Genomic DNA, 22,947 nt, shown 5'->3' on the forward strand with positions numbered 1-22,947 from the left:
GATTACAGGTGTGAGCCACCATGCCCGGCCTTCAATGCACCCTTTCAATGAAGCTTTCTCTGGTCACTGCTGATTAAAAAGTGAATCCCCAGTCACAACACTCCCTACTCAAAACTTTATTTTTCTCTACTGATTTATCACTTATTTATTCAACTTATTTCTCGTTTATAATCTGTTTCTCAATTAGAATATAAACTCCACAGTGACAGCATTTTTTTCTTCGTTTATTCCTACATCATCAGCACTTAGAACAACGCCTGGCACACAGCAGACACTAAAATGTCTGTGGAATAAATGAGTATATAAGGTTATTTTCAGTGGTAAAATTCTATAATTCTTTGAGATCAAAAAGGGATTATACATAGAAAATAATCCCATAATTAGTAATTAGGAGAAGTGAATGATGTAAACAAATTCATCTGTAATGTTTCCTAGACATTATCAGAGTTAAATTGCTCTGAGATCAATCATCAACCTAATCCAATATAGCATTTGTAATATAAGTGTAATGCATTTTAGTAAAAAAACATTTCAATAAAATATCCAGTTTTAAAAACTGAAAAAATGGCTAAGGGAACCTAAAATTAATGTGAAGTAAAAATTGGCCTTAATCTTAAAATAAAAGCAATATGCAAAGACTTTTCAATGCACAGCACAGGGAACAATCAACAAAGTGAAGAGACAACCTACAGAACGGGAGAAAAAAATTCCCAACTATCCATCTCACAAAAGTAATAACCAGAATATATAAGGAACAAAAACAACTCAATAGCAAAAAAACAAATAATCTGATTAAAGAATAGGCAAAAGAGAACAGACAGTTCTCAAAAGACATACAAATGGCCAACAGGTGTCTGACAAAATGTTCAACATCATTAATCATCACCGAAATGCAAATCAAAACTGCACTGAGATATCCTACTGCCGTTAAAATGGCTACTGTTAAAAAGACAAAAAATTACAAATACTGGTCAGGATGTGGAGAAATGGGAAAACTCATAGGCTGTTCGTGGGAATATAAAGTAGGAATGCCATTATGGAAAAAAGTATGAAAGTTCCTCAAAAAACTAAAAATAGAACTACCATTTGATTGAGCCATCCTACTGCCAGGTGTATGTCCAAAAGAAAGGAAATCAGTGTATCAAAGAGATATCTGAACTCTCATGTTTACTGCAGTGGTATTCACAATAGCCAACACATAATATCAACCTAAGTATCCAGCAACAAATGAATAAAGAAAGTGAGAAAGTGTGGTATATATACACAATGGAATATTATTTAACCATAAAAAAGAATGAAATCCTGTCATTCACAGCGACATAGATGGAACTAGAGGTCATTATGTTAGGTGAAATAAGCCAGGCACAGAAAGACAAATATTGCTGGTTCTCACTCATATGTAGCAGCTTAAAAAGTGGATCTCATGGAGGTAGGGATTAGAATGGTGCTCACCAGAGGCTAGGAAGGCAAGAGGGAAGGGAGTAATGAGAAGCTGGTTAGTGTGTATAAAAATACAGTTAGATAGAAGGAATAAGTTCTGGTATTCAATAGTACAGTAGGAAAAATTATAGTTAACAATCATTTATTGTATTATTTCAAAATAGCTAGAAAATTATGTTGCCAATATAAAGATAACAGTATGAAGTGATGGATATCCCAGTTACTCCGATCTGGTAATTATATATTGTGTATAATGTATCAAAATATCACATGTAGTCCAAAAATATGTATAACTATTATATATCAAAAAAAAAAATTTAAGGCTTTTTAAGACAAAAAGCGGGGGGAGGGGCTGTAATATTGAAAACAAAAGTAATCCAGGTTGGGCGCAGTGGCTCATGCCTGTAATCCCAGCACTTTGGGAGGCTGAGGTGGGTGGATCACCTGAGGTCAGGAGTTCGAGACCAGGTTGGCCAACATGGTGAAACCCCATCTCTACTAAAAATACAAAAATTAGTAGGGCGTGGTGGTGGGTGCCTGCAATCCCAACTACTCGGGAGGCTGAAGCACAAGAATCACTTGAATCCAGGAGGCGGAGGTTGCAATGAGCCACGATCAAGCCACTGCACTCTGAGACTCTGTCTCCAAAAAAAAAAAAAAAAAAAGTAATCCATACTAAAATAAAAACTTCACATTAGAAACTTGTCTAAATGAAAGCAAACTGCTTCAAGCATCTAAAATTAACAGAGGTCGGGCACGGTGGCTCACCATGTAATCCCAAGATTTTGGGAGGCCGAGATGGGCGGTTCACTTGAGCTCAGGAGTTCAGGACCAGCCTGGGCAACATGGTGAAACCCCATCTCTACAAAAAGATACAAAAATATTAGCCAGGCATGATGGTGTGCACCTGTGGTCCCAGCTACTCGAGAGGCTGAGGTGGGAGGATTGCTTGAGCCCAGGAAGTTGAGGCTGCAGTGAGCTGTGACTGCGCCACTGCACTCCATCCTGGGCGACACAGTGAGACACCTTGTCTCAAAAAGTAAATATAATAAAAAGAAAATATAAATCAATAGCACCTGTTTTGACAGATGACCTAACATGCCCAAATTCTAGCTTCACCTAACTAGAGAGGGTTAAAAAAGGATACAATAACATCTCCTCTGCATTTCCCAGAAAGCCAGAGTCACTCTACCTAATTAAAGGAAGCTGAAATATTTAAAGTATATTCATAAGTGCTGAAAACATCCTGGAGGAAAATTAATAAATACTTCACTAAAACATGTTCTAGTTACTAAGACAGTAAGTTAGATGGACCAAGAACTATATACAGAAAGGAAAGGCGTTTTTACTAAAGAAAAGAACACATCTTGCTTTAATAATAAGAAGGCAGATAGCAAGTAATAAATAAAAGTGGTAATGTTAAAACTTCTTCACCCTACTAGCTCATCTCAATTAAAAGATATCATTCTTACCATTTGGCTTCGATGTAGTTACCTCTAAATATAGTATACTGTTAAGTATACTTTATAGCACTACCTATTAATGAATTTTAGTCAGTAGGTTATAAACTTCTTTTCTTTTTTTTATTTGTTATTTTTATAGAGACGAGGTCTCACTATGTTGCCCAGGCTGGTCTTGAACTCCTGGACTCAAGCGATCCTCTCGTCTTGGCTTCCCAAAGTGCTGGGAGATTACAGGCGTGAACCACTGCACCTGGCCTAAATTTCTAAAAAAGATACAGAGAACTTAAGAATCTTTGTCTACTATTAAAAATTTATTTTGGTACCAAAAAGTAGGATGCTTGTCAAACTTTTCAGAGAAATTACATATACTTAAGGGAATATCATATACTTAAGAGAATATCAGCCATGCAATTCATACAGTATTCGAGAAGCAGATTTAAAAGACTCTAGTATCACAAGTATTTATTACTTTATCCTTTTAACATTTTCAGGATGTGAAGTTATTAATATATAAAGTCAACTATGCAAAAATATAACTTTTATCTTTGAAAAGTCTTATGTTTTTCTCATTAAAAGCAAACTCACCTGATTGTTTCATTTATTTTGTTAACATGAAGGTTTTCTACAAGAACCACCTGACTTTGATTTTCATACATTCTGTGTTCTGGAACTGCGGACGATGGAACTTCAATTTCAGTTTCAATTTGAGAATTTGACTGAAAAGACAAAATCATATTAGTATGTTATTTTTATAGCAGAATATACCTCTTAAAATATTTCCACCATTAAGATATTTAGTTTTTTAAAATCCCTTTTCTTTTTTAAATTTTTATTTATTTATTTTGAGATAGTCTCATCATACTGCCCAGGCTAGTCTCAAAGTCCTAGGCTCAAACGATCCTCCTTCCTCAGCCTCCTGAGTAACTGGGATTACAGGCAGATACCACCATGGGTGGTTAATTCTTTAAAATTAGATTCAAACTGGATATGTAATGTTTCCATTCTGTTGCCAAAAACAAGGATGCCTAGTTCAGAGAAAAGTTTCAAAGATTATTGCAGTAATATGTTTACATAATACTTTGAAAACTATAATAGTCACCTGCTATGAAATTAAAAATAAAGTTTAATTTTTTTTTTAAGAAAGAGCCTTTTGGTTCAAATAAAGATTATTTTAAATCTAGACTTTGCATTGTTTAACAGAAAAATAAGAACTACCTAAAATGAACATTTTTAGACATTACACTACTTAGACTTTTTCCCTAATACCAAAAGACCCATTAATAAGAGATTAAACTGTTACTCAAAACAGCATGTTATACAGCAAAAATGATGTAACTAACATATTTCTTGATCCAGAAAGCCACTTAACATAGTATTCAGTGAATAACAGAAAGTTATAGTACGTAATGACTTTATTGTTTAAATTTGCATAAGTGTGCACATAATGTGTGCATGGAAATAGATCCAGTAAGATATGTCAAAAGGTTTTCAGTGGTTATCTCAGAGTAAGATTTGCGGTATTTATTATATTATTTTGTCCTAATGGAACATTTTACGATGAATAGCTTCATTAATTAGAAAAGAAATAAACCTATTTTCACTTAAAAAAAAATCCAGAAGAGCAAATCTGAAACAAAACTGGAAACTGTACTCATTAAGTAGAATAAGTCTCAGATGCCTGTATTTCTAAGCTATGTCTGAGCTATAACTTGACATTTTAAATGCATTAAAAGGCTAAATTTAATTACATAACAACAACTCACCACAGTTAAGACTTTCTTTTCAGTTTCATCTTTTGGTAATATCGTTCTTCCTTCCTTAATTATGCCTTTGGCTTCACCTTTGTCTACTATTTGCCTCTGTCCTGTCTTTCTTATATTTGGTCTCGGTCTCTGAAGTCGGCCCCTTACTTGTGGAGCAGTTTGGATAACACTTTCCTTCATTTCTTGCTGGAAAGTGTTTACATTATTAGTCCTAAACAAGGGGACAGGGAGAAAGGCAGGGCGCTTGATTGTAAAAAGCTGAAAACTAATGTAAAAATGTAAAATTTGGATCTCCTCTAATAAACACTCTAAAAAATACTTTGTACCATTAAAGGGAAATTGCTTTCTGATTATAAACATCTTATTTTACAAAAGAAAACAGTTATGTCAATTCTTAAAAGGTAATAAACATATAATATGCCTAAAGTAGCTAAATATACAGATAGAATGGTGGTTGCCAGGAGCTGGAAGAAGAGGAGAATGAGTTAGTATTTAATGGGTAGAGAGTTTCATTTTATGAACATGAAAAAGAAAGTCTAGAGATGAATGGTGGTGGCAACGGGACAACAATGTGAATACACTTAATGCCACTGTACATTAAAAAATAGTTAAAATGGTAAATTTTATCTTATGTGTACACTAATTTTTAAAAGGTAATGAATATATATAGCTTATATACATATAGGCTGAGTAGCCCTCATCCAAAATGCTTAGGACCAGAAATGTTTCAGATTTCACATTTTTTTAGATTTGGAAATATTTGCATTATACTTATCAGTTGAGCATCCCTACTTTGAAAATCCAAAATGCTCCACTGAGCATTTCTTGAGCATCATGTCAGCTCTCAAAAAGTTTTAAATTGTGGCACATTTCAGAATTTTTTATTAGGGATGCTCAACTTGTAGTTTTTAAACGCATTGCTTTGTATACACTCTTACGCAGCTGACAATGCAGATAAGCAGGCAACCATTAGAAGGTGTCGAATTCAATCTGATATTATATTTTAGGAAGTCTGCTATATCAATAAAATTAAACCAATATTCTTTATGTTCACTTTTTTAAATGCATTAACATATCTCAATAAAAATTAGAAATATTTAAAAGAAGTCTCTCTTATTTTATATTGTCAAAGAAAATCACTGTTTACCCCACAGAAACAACTGAGTCATTTTTCTGGACTGGTGCTGACTGAGACTCCTCTTTAGGTTCACAAGAATTTGAAGGTGAAAGGTTCCTTTCAGTCTGTGTACATGGCAATATCACAGCCTCCTCATTCCTGTGACCTGATGTGTCTTTTTCTCTTGATATCATTAGGGAAGCTTCATCCTAGAAGACAGAAAAAAAATTTCATTCACAGTTGCTAAAAGTATAAGGAAATAAGAACTTTACAAGTATAAACTGATATCATCTTCGCGAAGAATAATAGGGTAGTCTATACCAAAATTCTAAATTCCCAGCAATTCCACTTCTAGAAATGTATCTTATAAATACTCAACAAGTAGAAATATACACACAAAAATATTTATTGTAACAATTTAAGCACCACCTCCCTCACCGGAAAAGACAAACAAAAAATCAGAAATAAAACAGATCTATCATTAGGGGATGGAATAAATAAATTTTAATTTCTTTACAATGCAATAGTACCTAATCATTTAAAAGAAGATATATCTCTTTGTACTGATCTAAAAAGAAGATCACAATACTGTAAGTGGAAAAATCAGAAAGCAAGAATTAATGTCATTTTGGAAAACAATAAAAATACCTTCCCATTTTATCATTTTATAACTGTAAGACGAAAAAGTATAAGTGGATATATTCAAAATTGCTGTATGATTAACTTGGGGGAAAGGGACGTGACATTATAAAAGACTCTCACTTTTTAGAATACATATATTTTTTCAAATTAAAATTTCTATAATCAGAAAGTATGATACAAATGTAACTTATCTTTTATGAATATAAGCTTAGGAGAAATAGTACAAATGTTGATGCACAGTAAAGTACTGAGCTATTTTAAGACATCAAATAAGAATTTTAATTCTAAAAAGGACTTCCACTGAATGTGGAAAACATTCAGTTTGTAATTATTCATTTCGTTTCAATGTTTTTTTGATGGTATGTCACACAATCTTAATCTGTTATGGACCAAGTTAATAAAGTAAATAAAATATCACCTTTAACTCAAATCAAGCTTTTAACTCTTCATTTCACCTTCACAACAGAGTGAAATAAAAAACGATTATTCTCGCCAGGCGCCACGGCTCAGCGTAATCCCAGCACTTTGGGAGGCCAAAGCAGGCGGATCACGAGGTCAGGAGTTCGAGACCAGCCTGGCTAACATAGTGAAACCCCATCTCTACTAAAAATACAAAAAAAAAAAAAATTAGCCGGGCATGGCAGCACGCGCCTGTAGTCCCAGCATTCAGGAGGCTGAGGCAGGAGAATCGCTTGAACCCGGGAGGTGGAAGTTGCAGTGAGCTGAGATCGCGCCACTGCACTCCAGCCTGGGAACAGAGTGAGACTTCATCTCAAAAAAATAAAAATAAAAAAAAATAAAAAGCTATTATTGTCATTTTTTCTATGAAGAAAATTGTTTAATCAATGGTCACATAGCTGGAACTGGAACCAGAGCCCAGACCTGAACGCTTTCCCACAACACGCTTGCCCATTATCAGATATCTAAGATTCTTACACAAATTATGTGGAACAACGAGGCACATTAAGCTTGGGAGCAATATCACATGCAGCAAAAATTACAGAAATATTTGTAAAATTTTAATGCCAGGTGCTTTTAGTAGTCCTAATAACTTAAAAAAAAAAAAAAAACACCCACACAGAACTTCCATCTCAAATATCACTCACATGTTGAGAAGGGAGAGTATCAGTTTGTTCATTATTTTCTCGCATCACAATAGTCTCCATTTTCTTGGTTTCTGATTTCTTCTCATATATATATTTTTCTGATTCTGTAGTCTCTCTCTTCAAAGCTGCTCTTGCTAAGTTTGGTTTTGGTCTTTTGAATCGGCTCCTCACAAAAGGTGCTGGTTTAATTTCAAGTGGCTTCTGTTCTTGAGGAAGAGATTTGCTTTTGGAACAAGGATTATCAAGCTTTAGAATGAACTGAAGGGGCAGTGGAAACGGAGTCTCACTGCAACCTTAGAGACTGGCGGTAAACATTTAATTTTTTTTTTTTTTTTTTTTTTTTTTTTTGGAGACAGGGTCTTGTTCTGTCCCCCAGGCTGGAGTGCAATGACACAATCATAGCTCACTGCAGCCTTGACCTCCGCAGGCTCAAGTGATCTTCCCATCTGAGCCTCCCAAGTAGTTGGGACTACAGGCATGTGCCACCACACCCAGCTAGTTTTTGTTTTTTTATTTTATAGAGATGGGGTTTCTACAGCCTGTTGCCCAGGCTGGTCTCAAACTCCTAGGCTCAAAGGATCCACCCACCTCAGCCTCCCAAATTGCTAGGATTACAGGTGTGAGCCACCATACTTGGCCTAATTCTAATTCTTAACAGGAAAACAAATCGAACTATCTGGCAGATCCTGAAAACCATCAGTGGTACAATCCAGGTATAAGCCTAGGAATTATACCATCTCTGCACAAAGAAAATATGAGTCTATCAAACCTGTATTGATTTAAGACTGTTACATACAATTTTGTATGTCAGTAACTTTAACAATTGACTGTCAGAGTGACCTCAATCCTCTCTCCCAGTCTTCCCAAAACTATCTTAAAAGCTCTAACACTATCCTGTATATGTTATATCTTGAAACCTCACATAGTTTAACATAATCTGCAACTATAACTTAATATCTTTTTCTTTAAAAACACACTTGTACCTTAAATTAATATCTGAAAACTGCTCTGGAACATCTGGAGATTGAATCCCCTGGACTTCTGTTTTATCAGATTCATGAGTCTGTGAAGAAATCTTGAAATGACTGAAGTGACTTGATACTTCTTTTTCAGAATTTCTTTTTTCTTCTACAGGTGTATGCATCATCGACAGTACTTCACTGCTAATGTTCTAGAGGAACAGTCATAGTAAATCAGCACAAATAAAAGAGTATTTAAACATCTTATATATTTAAAACAAAAGTCTACTAAATTCTAAACACTTTCCTTTAAAACTTTAGAAGTTTTTAATTTTTGAATAAAATTTAATTCCCAAATGTTAAAACTTGGAATTCAGGAAACCCTTTTATGTTGCATATTATTACTTTTCCAAACCACAAATGTCATTATCTATTTTTAAAAGTTAGAAAAAAAAAAAGTCCTTGAAAATGTTAGAAGATCATGAACTTCAAAGTAACTTGAAAAAACAAAAAGAACTTTTAGAAGTGAAGTAAGTCAGGTGGGGCAAGAAACAAAAGCAGATACAGATGTGGCCAAAAGAAATAATGTGTGTTCACGCTAGGGTTAGTACAAATTCAGTCTAATTTCCTATTCTTTTACCTAAAAGAGTAACTTCAAATGATATTAAGAACAGTGACATTTTTGAGATCTCAAACCTAAGCCAAAAGAAAAGTTTGATCCTTGCCCATCTGACTTAAAGAAAAATAATAATAATAATAACAGTGACTTTTTCACAGTTGGAAATTATTAAGTTTTATTTCTTTTTGAGACAGGGTCTCACTCTGTCACCCAGGGTGGAGTACAATGGCACAATCACGGCTCACTGCAGCCTCAACCTCCAGGGTTCAAGTGATCCTCTCACCTCAGCCTCCCAAGTAGCTGGGACCACAGGCTTACACCTTGTTATTATATTTTATTTTTTATTTATTTTATTTATTTTTATTTTATTTTATCTTATTTTTTGTAGAGACAAGGTCTCTCTATGTTGCCCAGGCTGGTCTCAAACTCCTGGGCTCATGTAATCCTTCCACCTTGGCCTCCCAAAGTGTTGGGTTTAAAGGTGTGTCCAGCCTAAGTTATCTTTTTAAAAAAGAACATATAGTTTCTTCAAGGCACTGAAACATAGAAACTTAGGGCTACAAAAGACTTTAGACTTTTAGAGATTTTTAAGTGTTGTTGGACTTAAGGACAAAATAATCATGGAATTATTTATTTCCTCTGAAAGAAGCATTCAAAAAACTTTTAAAGGACAGAAAAATACATACTTGAATATCTAGTGAAGGCATAGCACTGAAGTCATTGCTACCGCTCTGCATTAAATGTGTGTCAGTTTGTCTTGAGGTACTGGTCTCCTCTAGCTCGTTTTCCCTTGGAGAAATGTCTGTTTTTCCAGTTTGTTTCAATTCTGCCACCTTTTCCTCAGTAACACAGATCTCTTCAGATCCTCTCTCTCTAAAATTTTCTTTTCCAGTTTCTTTCAAATCTGCCTCCATTTCTTCAACAACAGCCATCTTTCCTGATACTTTCTCCATCATGGGAATGTCTCTTTTTCCAGTTTCTTTCAAATCAATCTCCTTTTCCCTTATAGCACTGATCTCTGCTAGCACCTTTTCCCTTTGGGAAATTTCTTCTCTAATTTCTTTCAAATCTGTCTCCATTTTACCTACAGGCTTGACCTCCTCTGGGCCATTTTCCTGTGGCGATATTTCTCTTTCAGTTTCTTCCAAATCTGTCTCTATTACCTCAGCAGCATCAATCACCTCTCGTGTCTTCTCCCTTGAGGAACTCTCTCTTCCAGTTGCTTTCAAGTCTGTCTCCATTTCATCTACAGGCTTGACCTCCTCTGGGCCATTTTCCTCTGGGGATATTTCTCTTCTTCCAGTTTCTTCCAGATCTTTGTCTATTTCCTCAGTGGCATCAATCACCTCTGGCGTCTTCTCCCTTGGGGAAATCTCCCTTCCGGTTGCTTTCAAATCTGTTTGCATTTCACGTAGAGGCTTAACCTCCTCTAGGCCATTTTCCTGTGGGGATATTTCTCTTTCAGTTTCTTCCAAATCTATCTCTATTTCCTCAATGGCATCAATCACCTCTGGTGTCTTCCCCCTTGGGGAACTCTCTCTTCCAGTTGCTTTCAAAGCCGTCTCCATTTCACCTAGAGGCTTGACCTCCTCTAGTCCATTTTCCTGTGGAGATACTTCTCTTTCAGTTTCTTTCAAATCTATTTCCTCAGTAGCATCAATCACCTCTGGTGTCTTCTCCCTTGGAGAACTCTCTCTTCCAGTTGCGTTCAAATCTGTCTCCATTTCATCTACAGGCTTGACCTCCTCTGGGCCATTTTCCCTTGGGGATATTTTTCTTCTTCCAGTTTCTTCCAAATTTTTGTCTATTTCCTCAGTGGCATCAGTCACCTCTGGTGTCTTCTCCCTTGGGGAACTCTCATTTCCAGTTGCTTTCAAATCTGTCTCCACTTCACCTAGAGGCTTAACCTCCTCTGGGCCATTTTTCTGTGGGGATATTTCTCTTCTTCCAGCTTCTTCCAAATCTTTGTCTATTTCCTCAGTGGCATCAATCACCTCTGGCGTCTTCTCCCTTAGACAAATCTCTCCTCCCATTGCTTTCAGACCTGTCTCCATTTCCATGGTGACATCAATCACATCTAGAATCTTCTCCCTGGGAGAAATGGCTCTTCTTCCAGTTTCTTTTAAATCTGACTGCATTTCTTTAGTATTAATCTCTGCTGGTACCATCTCCTTTGGTGAGGTGTCTACTCTTACAGTTTCTCTCAATGCTGCCGCCATTTCCCCAGAGACAAGAATCTTCTCTAGTACCTCTTCCTTTGAGGAAATTTCTCTTCTTCCAGCTCCTCTTCCTATATTTGGCTTTGGTTTCTGAAATCGAGTCCTTAGAATTGGGACTTGGTTAAGTTTATTTGCCTTATTATTCTCTTGAACGCTATAAAAAAAAAAAGGGGGCACACAATCAAGTTTTAAACCAGACTGCCTGCTGAAGAGATGATGTTTGAGAAATCACTACAGAAACACCAGAAACTCTCAAATTCAAAAAAATTAAGGAAAGCCTAGGAATCGCTGGGTAAAATTTAAAAATTAAAAGAAAAAAAATCCCACCTTTTGAAATCACAGCAATAAGTTTAAATACATATATATCTAGTAAGGTCAATCAGTATAGAAGCTATTTGATCCTAACAGTGTCTTTCCAATTGTCATTCACACTACCATTTATAAATACTGACTGGGAAAGACTCTCCAGTTCTCTGCATTGGAGCTAGACTGATGTATGTCTGCTATTTCTACCTCTTCATCCCTTCTATCTTTTACACAGACAAATGCTTTGCCATAATAGACCTGACCACCTCAAATACCTGGATACAAGTATGACTTGACCAAGATTAAATCTTAGGACTACAAATAAGGTCTGCCCTCCTCACCTTTTAAAACCAATTTTATATGAGATTGCCTATACAGATAGTTCTCTAAAGGCTTGTTATTTCATAATATAAGTAAAGAATCAAAGGAAAGACCAAATACACAATAATACTTTGCTGAATGCTACTGGGCACACAACCACTATCCAAAACAAGCACCTTGCTCTCCAGAAAAGCAGCAGCACTTTTTGTTTTGCTTTCTGTTTATTATAATAGATGGCAAAATCAATAAACATATAAATGAATGAAAGGGCTTTTAAATGACTGGTTAGGAAAAGTTATTAATACTGGGCAAAAGCTAGATCAAATGAAACACTAGATTGGATTTATTCGGCCATGTCGGACTGAACAGGTATATAACTATACATTCAACAGCTTAAAAAAAGACGTATTGAGCTGGGCATGATGCTTCATGCCTGTACTCCTAGCACTTCAGGAGGCTGAAGCAGATGGCTTGAGCCCATGAGTTTTTGGTAGAAATCCCATCTCTACCAAAAAAAAAAAAAAAAAAAAAATTAGTCAAGTGAGGTGGCGTGCACCTGTAGTCCCAGCTATTCAGGAGGCTGAGGTGGGAGGATCACCTGAGCCCAGGAAGGATGAGGCTGCAGTAAGCCATGATCATGCCACTGCACTCCAGATTGGGCAAGAGAGCAAGATCCCATCTCAAAACAAACAAAAAACAAAACAAATAAGTAAAAGATTTACTTAAAAGTATGCTAGGCTGGGCATGGTGGCTCAGCCTGTAATCCCAGCATTTTGGAAGGCTGAGACAGGTGGATCACTTAAGGTCAAGAGTTCGAGACCAGCCTGGCCAACATGATGAAACCCTGTCTCTACTCAAAATACAAAAATTAGCAGGGCGTGGTGGCATGCGCCTGTAATCTCAGCTACATGGGAGGCTAAAGCAGGAAAATAGCTGGAACCCAGGAGGCGGAGGTTGCAGTGAGCCAAGATCATGCCACTGCACTCCAGCCTGGGCGACAGAGCAAGACAATGTCTCAAACAGAAACAAAAACAAAACAACAAAAGTATGCTATTGCTTGTTTCAACTTCTTTAGGTCCTAAACTATCCTTCCTCACTGAAACAACTGTTTTCAATAATGCAATTTTTGATACTGTAAGACAGGTCCTTAGGAATAAGATTGCTTTTCAAATTGTACTTGTTTACATAACTGAAGTGTTTATATCCATCATTAACTTTAGCAATTGACAACGTTAAATGTAAAATTAACAGCAATCAATAAAGGAAATTTAATTTGATTAGTCCTGAATGGACCGCATTCCATTTTTTGATTTATGATACTTTTCGTCTCCATCCAGAAACATCTAGCTTTTAGTGAGATTACTGTGCTAGCAATCTTGGTTTGGGTATCATGGGAAGAGATAAACTACCTTTATAAAGTCACATTTTGAAAACAGGCATATTATTTAAACATATAAATGCTTGAAGCAAAGGCTTTATTAATAATTTCATTATTTCCATAACAGTTCAGATTGTAAGATACAGATACGCAATGTTATAATTATATTATATGTGCTTAGATTTTTTAAACTGCCATTCCACCAAAGCAATAGATTGATTGTTTCTAAGTAACAAAAGAAGTACAGAATTAACTGAAGGGCAGTATCTGAGACTGGATATCAGATATAAAATTGAACTAGATTATTTCTCAACTTAAAATATACAGTGGATCTACGAACTTTCCTCAGATCACAAATTCGAGAAGAAAGGCAAAACAAGAGGATCATGAATGGAGAAAATAAGGTATGGAATGAGCACAAAACTATAAATGTGCTTTAAGGTCTGCATATGTGTTTTTCTAAAACACGGAGTTTAAGAATCTATAAAATATTCATGGCCAGGCGTGGTGGCTCACACCTATAATCCCAGCACTTTGGGAGGCCAAGGAAGGAGGATCCCTTCAGCCCAGGAGTTCAAGACCAGCCTGGGCAACATGGCGAAACCCTGTCTCTACAAAAAAATTTAAAAATTAGCCAGATGTGGTGGCATGCACCTGTAGTCCCAGCTACTTGCGAGGCTGAGGCAAGAGGATCAATTGAGCCCAAAAGGTCAACGCTGCAGTAAAGCCATGATCACACCACTGCACTCCAGCCTGGGTGACAGAGCAAGACCCTGTCTTTAAAAAAATATGGGTGTGTGTGTTTCAAATATATATGTCTCAAATATATATATATATATATATATATATAAACTTCCAAACAAATATCACCAATCATGACAAAAAAACTTAAAATATTTATATGAAGTAGGTAAGATGCAAAATTAACCTAGAAGATTAAATTTCAAAGAAATATTCACTAGTTTATCTAATAAAGCACCTTTTCTTTAATAGAGATGGGGTCTTGCTATGTTGTCCAGGCTTGTCTTGAGTTCCTGGCCTCAAGTGATCCTCCTGTCTCAGCCTCCCAAAGTGCTGGGATTATAGGTGTGAGTCACCATGCCCAGCCTAAAGAATTTTTAATGCATTCTTTGAGAGACTGTTTTCCTACTATCTCTCTTACATAGCATCTTGAACAGGCCAACATATTTGGAGTAGGGGAGGGGGAAAACTTTCTGTTAGACATAGATAGGTGTATAATTTGATAAAACACAGAATCTTAGAATTGCTTTTGAGGATTCTGGAGATTCAAAGGCTAGAAAGATCACATGACAAAGCAGAAATGACACTGCCCATGGAGAGGAAAGTTGTTGAGATCAGATTGAGTATTAGTTACAGTGTCCATCAGTGTTCTAAAACCCAGAGGCCATTCAGAAAAGTTTAATTTTCTACCAAGCCACAGTATCTATTAATAGACTCTAGTTTAAACTGAAAAAATATAAATAAAAAGAATAATTTGTTAGCTAACTGTAATTAAAATCCATATCAGAGATATGCAGCAAGCAATGTAGTCATACAAACTTCTACCTAGAGACTGTGTGCACATTAGTAAAATAATCCGGGCAGTGGGGAGGAATAAGAAGCAAAGGAATAGTGAAGGCAACAAGAAATAGAGAAATTTTTTTGTCTTCCAATAAAGATCTTTAAAGCAGTTCAGGAAACCTAGCTTTCACTCTCAGGTTAGGTACTTTTCTTTTTTGGAGGGACAGGAGTCTGTCTCACTTTGTTGCCCTGGCTGGAGTAAAGTGGCCCAATCATAGCTCCCTGCAGCTTCTAATTCCTGGGCTCAAGCAATCCTCTTCCTTCAGCCTTCCATGTAGCTAGATAGGCATGAGCCACCATGCCCAGCTAGGTACTATTTAAATAGGCTAATACAGCTGTAAGAAAGTATAGCATAGGCTAGCCTTTAAACGTAAAGACTGGTAAATATTAATTACTGAAACTGGACAGCAGGTATATGGGAGTCCACTACTGCACTTTTGCGCACATTAAACATTTCCAAAGTGAAAAGTTGAAATAGTATACCAGTAATTCCATCAGCCTGGCTTGGTACCCTCCAAGGAAGAAATAAAAAATAGAAAAGACTTTGACTATAAGCAGTATGGGTTTCTATACATAAGTTTTAAATAAAATTTATAAATCTTAAATAAAGGCAATATGTGCTCAATTTAATTCCAAAGAAACAAATATTTTAAAAATAAGTAGCATTTTACATTTGAACATAAACATATACTTTAATATGCAGGTTAAGTGATAAAGCTGGCTGGGTGTGATGGCTCACACCTGTAATCCCACCACTTTAGGAGGCCGAGGCAGGTGGATCACTTGAGGTCAGGAGTTCGAGACCAGCCTGGCCAACATAGTAAAACCCTGTTTCTACTAAAAATACAAAAATTAGCTGGGCTTGGTGGCAGGCACCTGTAATCCCAGCTACTCGGGAGGCTGAGGCAGGAGAATTGTTTGAACCTGGGAAGCAGTGGTTGCAGTGAGCTGAGATTATACTCCAGCCCAGGCAAGAAGAGTGAAACTCCGTCTCAAAACATAAAAAGTAAAATAAAATAAAATAAAGTGATAAGGCTATTCATGTTAACTCAAGTACTAATTTATGATGAGTAGCTTTCTTCAAACCATCTGAGAAATTCACATAAAGGCTACAACATAAACTTTCTTGAAAGGTGAAGTTATATTTTTAAACACTACATAACTAGACACGCAGACAACAAATCCATCTAAATTGCTTCTGCTTTAAAAAACTGATTGAGTTCTAAAACTTTTTACAAAATCCAAAGATTATATATCAACAAAATGATGCTTACCTTAGACATTCATTAAGAACCTTGGGCTCATCTGGCTGCACATTTTGAAAAGAATCATTTTTCTCAGGCTGTAATATGACTTCTTCCTCTTCAAAATCTTTATGCGATTGATCTTCCATGTGTTGAGGAGTCTTAAAAACAAACAAATTTTTCTAATGTTTTAGGTTTCACAATGAGGCATAACAGATTTCATTGAAAATGTCCAATTTAAGTATAAAATGGTAAAAAATTCAACATTATAAAATGGTGACTTTAAAATACTTTTAATGTTTTTTCTTTAGCTATCTTAGAAAATTTCATGAGTTACTCCTTTTAGGATATCTCAAAGCCCCATTCTTTTCCTCCCAATCAAAAAACAAGTAACTGCCTTGGTTTCATCTGTTAGAAATACCCCTGTGGGGTCTATCTTTCTGAATTCTTTTGATTACTATAAATGCATTATAGATCACGGGAATTTTTTTTTCTTTTTTTTTTTTTTTGAGACGGAGTCTTGCTCGGTCGCCCAGGCTGGAGTGCAGTGGTGCGATCTCGGCTCACTGCAAGCTCTGCCTCCCAGGTTCATGCCATTCTCCTGCCTCAGCCTCCCGAGTAGCTAGGACTACAGGCGTCCACCACCACACCCAGCTAACGTTTTTGTATTTTTAGTAGAGACGGGGTTTCACCGTGTTAGCCAGGATGGTCTCAATCTCCTGACCTCGTGATCCGCCCACCTCGGCCTCCCAGAGTGCTGGGATTACAGGCATGAGCCACTGCGCCTGGCCAGAATTTTTTTTTTTAAGACAGGGTCTCACTCTGTCACCCACACTGGAGTACAACGGCATAATTATAGATAGCTCACTGGAGGCTTGAACTCCTGGGCTCAATTGATCCTCCTGCCTCAGCCTCCCAAGTAGCTGGGACTATAGGAGCACACCACCAAGCCCAGATAATTAAAAAAATTTTCGTTTGTAGAGACAGAGTGTCACAATGTTGCCCAGACTGGTCTCAGACACCTGGCCTCAAGCAATCCTCTCACCTCGGCCTCCCAAAATGCTGGGATTTCAGGCATGAGTCACCATGCCTGGCCTACAGACCATGGGAATTATAAGAAATTGAAATCTCAAAACATGACAACTTTTATCTTTATCACAAAGACTACGTAAATAATCTAAAATTCACAGTCTTTGTTCTTGGAATTGTATCTTACTAGGGAGCTTTTAACACTTTATGCTGTTTAAGCCAATGTTAAAACTCACATATGTACTTATCTCTTCAAAACAAAAGATTAATTCAAACATCCACTAAGTGATACGGAAAAGCAACTCCAAATATGAGGTCAGGTGAAACAGATTATCTATCATGTAAATGCCCAAAATCTAAAATGGCTTTACAACTAGCAAAGCTGCTATGAGATTTTGACCAAAAATGTAATAAATGATGCACACAAATTGTGCAGTACTGTTTTGAAAAGGGGGTAAAGGGGTTGGGCACAGTGTCTCATGCCTGTAATCCTAGCACTTTGGGAGGCCAAGGCGGGTGGATCACCTGAGGTCAGGAGTTTGAGACCAGCCTGGCCAATATGGCAAAACACTGTCTCAACTAAAAATACAAAAATTAGCCAAGCGTGGTGGTGTGAGCCTGCAGTCGCACAACTAAAAATACAAAAACATTATAGATCATGTGAATTTTTTTTTTTTTTTTTGAGACAGAGTCTTGCTCTGTCGCCTAGGCTGGAGTGCAGTGGCGTGATCTCAGGTGGCTGAGGCAGGAGAATCACTTGAACCTGGGTGGCAGAGGTTGCAGTGAGGCAAGATCACGCCACTGCATTCCAGCCTGGGCGACAGAGCAAGACTCCGTCATAAATAAATAAATAAATGTATGTATGTATGTATGTAAGTATGTGGGTGAAGGGAAGCTTATATTAAGGCTCATGTACTTGCTTACCAAAAATGTGAGGAGGAATCAGAGTACTTACATCTCTATCAGCACAGGATTCATTTTCATTCTTCTCTACATTGGCCCCAATTTCTTCCTGTGATATGAGAATTTCTTTTCTTTCAGCAGCTTTACCTGCATTTGGCTTTGGCTTTTGCAGTCGGCCCCTCACTTGTGCAGGTCTTAAAGCCTTTAGTTGACTCCCTTCCTGCAGACAATTTTTTTCACCCAAACTAGAACCACAAAGAAATAAAATTAATGTTTATTTTGAAGTCACCAATTTCCTTCTCCCTGGCATGAATAAGTAAACCATATGGAATATGAAATAATTCACAAGTTTCCTGAAAAGACATAATCCGCCCGGGCGCAGTGGCTCACACCTGTAATCCCAGCACTTTGGGAGGCCGAGGCGGGCGAATCATTTGAGGTCAGAAGTTCGAGACCAGCCTGGCCGACATGGTTAAACCCGTCTCTACTAAAAATACAAAAATTAGCCAGGTGTGGTGGTGGGCGCCTGTAATATCAGCTACTTGGGAGGCTGAGGCAGAAGAATCGCTTGAACCCGGGAGGCAGAGGTTGCAGTGAGCAGAGACTGCACCACCACGTGACAGAGCGAGATTCCATCTCAAAAAAAAAAAAAAAAAAAAAGAGAGAGAAAAAAAAAGACATAATCCTGGAAGCCCTCTTGAAAAAGCACTTTTAAATAGAATTTTATTACAAAATTGGAAAAATCTACATCTGCCAAGCATAGAATACTACTCCTGACTAAGGATACTATAGAATAATGTAGAACTCCAGGGGATTAGTCCCAAATCATAGTATAAATGGTAACCCCTGGAAGAGCCCAGAATCCACCAGTCAGATTCACATTCTATTTTAGATTTCTATTTCAAGTTAAATATTCCCTTTTAAAATCTCTTAGTATAAATAAAATTATCCAGGGGCATATATTGTAAACATTCAAATGTAATGGCTAACTCAATAGACTCATAAAATTTATATAAGCAATATCAAGCAGAGAGAGTATTATGAATGTTTCAAAACCAACTATGGTTGAAAATAAAGTATGCTGCTTGAAAATTAAATTCAGACCTTATTAAGTAGAAAACAAATTATTACCATCATTCCTAAGAGTTACTTTTTTTTTTTTTTTTTACTACTTCCTGAATACTCACACAGATACAGTTTCAGCTTCTGGATTCTCTCTCTCTGTAGTCTCCATTCTCAAAATGTCCAATGTATTCATTTTATCTTTTTCCACGTGGTTCTGTGAATTTAATTTGCTACAATTTATCTACTTACAATAAACAGTTCAAACTTTGTAATAAACAAATGGAAATTAAAACAACAGAACTGGCCGGGCACGGTGGCTCAAGCCTGTAATCCTAGCACTTTGGGAGGCCAAGGCAGGTGGATTGCCTGAGCTCAGGAGTTCAAGACCAGCCTGGGGAACATGGTGAAACTGTGTCTACTAAAATACAAAAAATTAGCCAGGCATGGCAGCGTGTGCCTGTAGTCCCAGTTACTTGGGAGGCTAAGGCAGGAGAATTCTTTGAACGCAAAAGGTAGAGGTTGCAGTGAGCCGAGGTCACGCCACTATACTCCAGCCTGGGTGACAGAGTGAGACTCCATCTCAATAAATGAATAAATAAGAACTTCATTTTTTGTATTTCTAACTAGAGGAGATTTTCTAAAAATCCTAAATGCAGATGAGAATTTTTTTTTTTTTTTTTTTTTTTGAGACAGGGTCATGCTCTGTCGCCCAGGCTAGAGTACAGTGACATGATCATAGCTCACTGCAGCCTTGACCCCCAAGGCTCAGGTGATCCTCCCACCTCAGCCTCCTGAGTAGCTGGGACTACAGGTGCACACTATGCCCAGCTAATTTTTTCATTTTTTGTAGAGACCAGATCTTGCCATGTTGCCCAGGCTTGTTTCAAATTCCTGGGCTCAGGTGATTAGCCCGCCTCAGCCTCCCAAAGGGCTGGGCTTACAGGTGTGAGCCACCACACCTGATGTACATTTTTTTTTTTTAACAAAAATGGAATCACACTAACTATTTCAGAAAAATATTTCTGAAATGTTAATTACCAAAGGATACAAAACTGTATTGAAACCATGATTCAGTTGTGTAAAAGAAAATCTGTAAGGAGATATGTGAAAAGATTGGTTGCATGGGAATAATGAAATTACAAGTATTAGAAGGAATGGCTGGGCATGGTGGCTCACGCCTGTAATCCCAGCACTTTCGGAGGCTGAGGCAGGTGGACCACCTGAGGTCAGAAGTTTGAGAGCAGCCTGGCTAACATGGTGAAACCCCGTTTCTATTAAATATACAAAAAATTAGCCGGGCATGGTGGCGCATGCCTGTAATCCCAGCCACTCAGGAGGCTGAGGGCAGGGGAATCGCCTGAACCCAGGAGGCAGAGGTTGCTGTGAGCCGAAATCACACCATGCACTCCAGCTGGGGCAACAAGAGTGAAACTAAACCTCAAAAAAAAAAAAAAAAAGAAACAAGATTACAACACTTCAAAGAAAAAAAGGTAAAGAAAAAAAATTACAAGTAATTTTTGTTTTAACTTTTACATGAATCTGTATTTTCCAAATTTTCTACAATTCAATAAACATAAGATTAGAATAATATAACTGTACTATAAAGATTATGATAAAAGATATTTCACAAAACAGGAAAAGAAGCAAACCAACATCTTAAAAAGTGTTTTAGTTTAAAAAAAATTGTAACAATAGAATTCTGGAAAAGTTATAAGGAAACAGAAAGATTCATTTAGCAATGTAAATAGATTATTTATGACTGTCAGTTTCACAATGCATAACAATTCAGGAGACTCAGACATACCAGAAAATTTTTTAAAGTAATAAAAATAACAAATAACAAGACAATGCATAACAAGAATCACAAAAATATTTAAAACATTATTTGACCCAACGATCCCACCCGTCTCTAGAAATTTATACTTTGTTTCCTTGAGAAAGCCTTACTTACAAAATTGTTTGCTTCTAATTTACAAGAGTTAAAAAAACAAACAAAAATAGAAACAATCTGAACATCCATTAGTAGAGAACTGATTAGGTAAATCAATAACATGTTAACATGACACAGCTATTAAAAAGACCAATTGGACCCAAAAAAATGTAAATTAATAGTTTCAGAGGAAAAGGGGTTTTTTTAAATTTTTTATTTTTTTGAGACAGAGTTTCGCTCTGTTGCCCAGGCTGGAGTGCAGTGGTGCAATCTTGGCTCAATGCAACCTCTTCCCTTCCGGGTACAAGTGGTTCTCTTGCCTCAAACTCCCAGGTAGTTGGGATTACAAGCGTGTGTCACAATGCCCAGCTAATTTTTTTGTATTTTTAGTAGAGATGGGATTTCGCCATGTTGGCCAGGCTGGTTTCAAACTCCTGGCCTAAAGTAAGCCACCAGCCTTGGCCTCACAAAGTGCTGGGATTACAGGTGTGTGCCACCGTGGTCAGCTGAAAAAGGTTTTGGCAGGGCACGGTGGCTCAATATGGTGAAACCTAGTCTCTACTAAAAATACAACAATTGGTTGGGCATAGAGGCGCGCGCCTGTAATCTCAGCTACTTGGAAGGCTGAGGCAGGAGAATCTCTTGAACCCAGGAGGCAGACGTTGCAGTGAGCCGAGATCACGCCATCGCACCACAGCCTGGGCGACAGGGCGAGACTCTGTCTCAAAAACAAAACAAAGAAAAGAAAAACGTTTTAAACATTATACACATTATGGTTAAAAATTACAGAAATGTGTGCATACATAGATAAAGTTATTGGCCAGGCATGGTGCCCTCATGCCTGTAATCCTAGCATTCTGAGAGGCCAACGCGCACGGATCACTTGAGGTCAGGAATTCAAGACAAGCTTGGCCAACGTGACAAAACCTCGTCTCAACTGAAAATACAAAAATTAGCTGGGCGTGGTGGTGCATGCCTGCAATCCCAGCTACTTAGGAGGCTGAGGCACAAGAATAGCTTGAACCTGGGAGACAGAGGCTGCAGTGAGCCAGGATCATGCCATTGCACTCCAGCCTGGGCGACTGGGTGAGACACTATGTCAAAAAAAAAAAAAAAAAAAAAAAAAAAAGACGGCAGGCGTGGTGGCTCACGCCTGTAATCCCAGCACTTTGGGAGGCTGAGGCAGGTGGATCACATCAAGTCAGGAGTTCGAGACCAGCCTGGCCAACAAGGTGAAACCCTGTCTCTACGAAAAATACAAAAATTAGCCGGGTGTGGTGGCACGTGTCTGTAATCCCAGCTACCTGGGAGACTGAGGCAGAAGAATTGCTTGAACCTGGGAGGCAGAGGCTGCAGTGAGCCAAGATCGTGCCACTGCACTCCAGCCTGGGCAACAGAGCAAGACTCCATCTCAAAAAAAAAAAAAGAAATAAAGAAAGAAAAAGAATAAAGAAATTTATTGACCAGGTGAGCTGGCTCATGCCTATAACCCCAGCACACTGGGAAGCTGAGGCAGGAGAATCACTTGAGGCCAGGAGTTAGAAACCAGCCTGGTGAACACAGTGAAACTCCATTCCTAATTTTTGCTAACTTAAAACAGAAAATTAGGCCAGGTGCGGTGGCTCACGCCTGTAATCCCAGCACTTTGGGAGGCCAAAGCAGGCAGATCACGAGGTCAGGAGACCGAGACCATCCTGGCTAACACGGTGAAACCCCATCTCTACTAAAAATACAAAAAATTAGCCGGGCATGGTGGTGGGCACCTGCAGTCCCAGCTACTCAGGAGGCTGAGGCAGGAGAATGGCGTGAACCTGGGAGGCAGAGCTTGTAGTGAGCCGAGATCACGCCACTGCACTCCAGCC

At 37.7% G+C, this 22,947-nt stretch overlaps 1 protein-coding gene across 3 annotated transcripts in view; it reads right to left on the reverse strand.

Moving 5' to 3' along the window:
- The window catches only part of BDP1 (BDP1 general transcription factor IIIB subunit), a 210,055-nt gene that overhangs the window by 46,301 nt on the left and 140,807 nt on the right, over nt 1–22,947 (reverse strand). For all 3 annotated transcript variants that reach the window (XM_031003234.3, XM_063700694.1, XM_063700695.1), the window contains 9 exons: nt 19,278–19,369; nt 18,143–18,335; nt 16,189–16,319; nt 9,796–11,482; nt 8,515–8,702; nt 7,532–7,754; nt 5,814–5,992; nt 4,667–4,877; nt 3,489–3,619 (listed from right to left, as the gene is read on the reverse strand). In XM_031003234.3, coding sequence (XP_030859094.3) covers nt 3,489–3,619; nt 4,667–4,877; nt 5,814–5,992; nt 7,532–7,754; nt 8,515–8,702; nt 9,796–11,482; nt 16,189–16,319; nt 18,143–18,335; nt 19,278–19,369 — 3,035 coding nt within the window. The remainder of the gene's footprint in view (nt 1–3,488; nt 3,620–4,666; nt 4,878–5,813; nt 5,993–7,531; nt 7,755–8,514; nt 8,703–9,795; nt 11,483–16,188; nt 16,320–18,142; nt 18,336–19,277; nt 19,370–22,947) is intronic.

The sequence above is a fragment of the Gorilla gorilla genome, chromosome 19, assembly GCF_029281585.2.
Source record: "Gorilla gorilla gorilla isolate KB3781 chromosome 19, NHGRI_mGorGor1-v2.1_pri, whole genome shotgun sequence".
In the NCBI taxonomy this organism is placed as follows: Eukaryota; Metazoa; Chordata; class Mammalia; order Primates; family Hominidae; genus Gorilla; species Gorilla gorilla.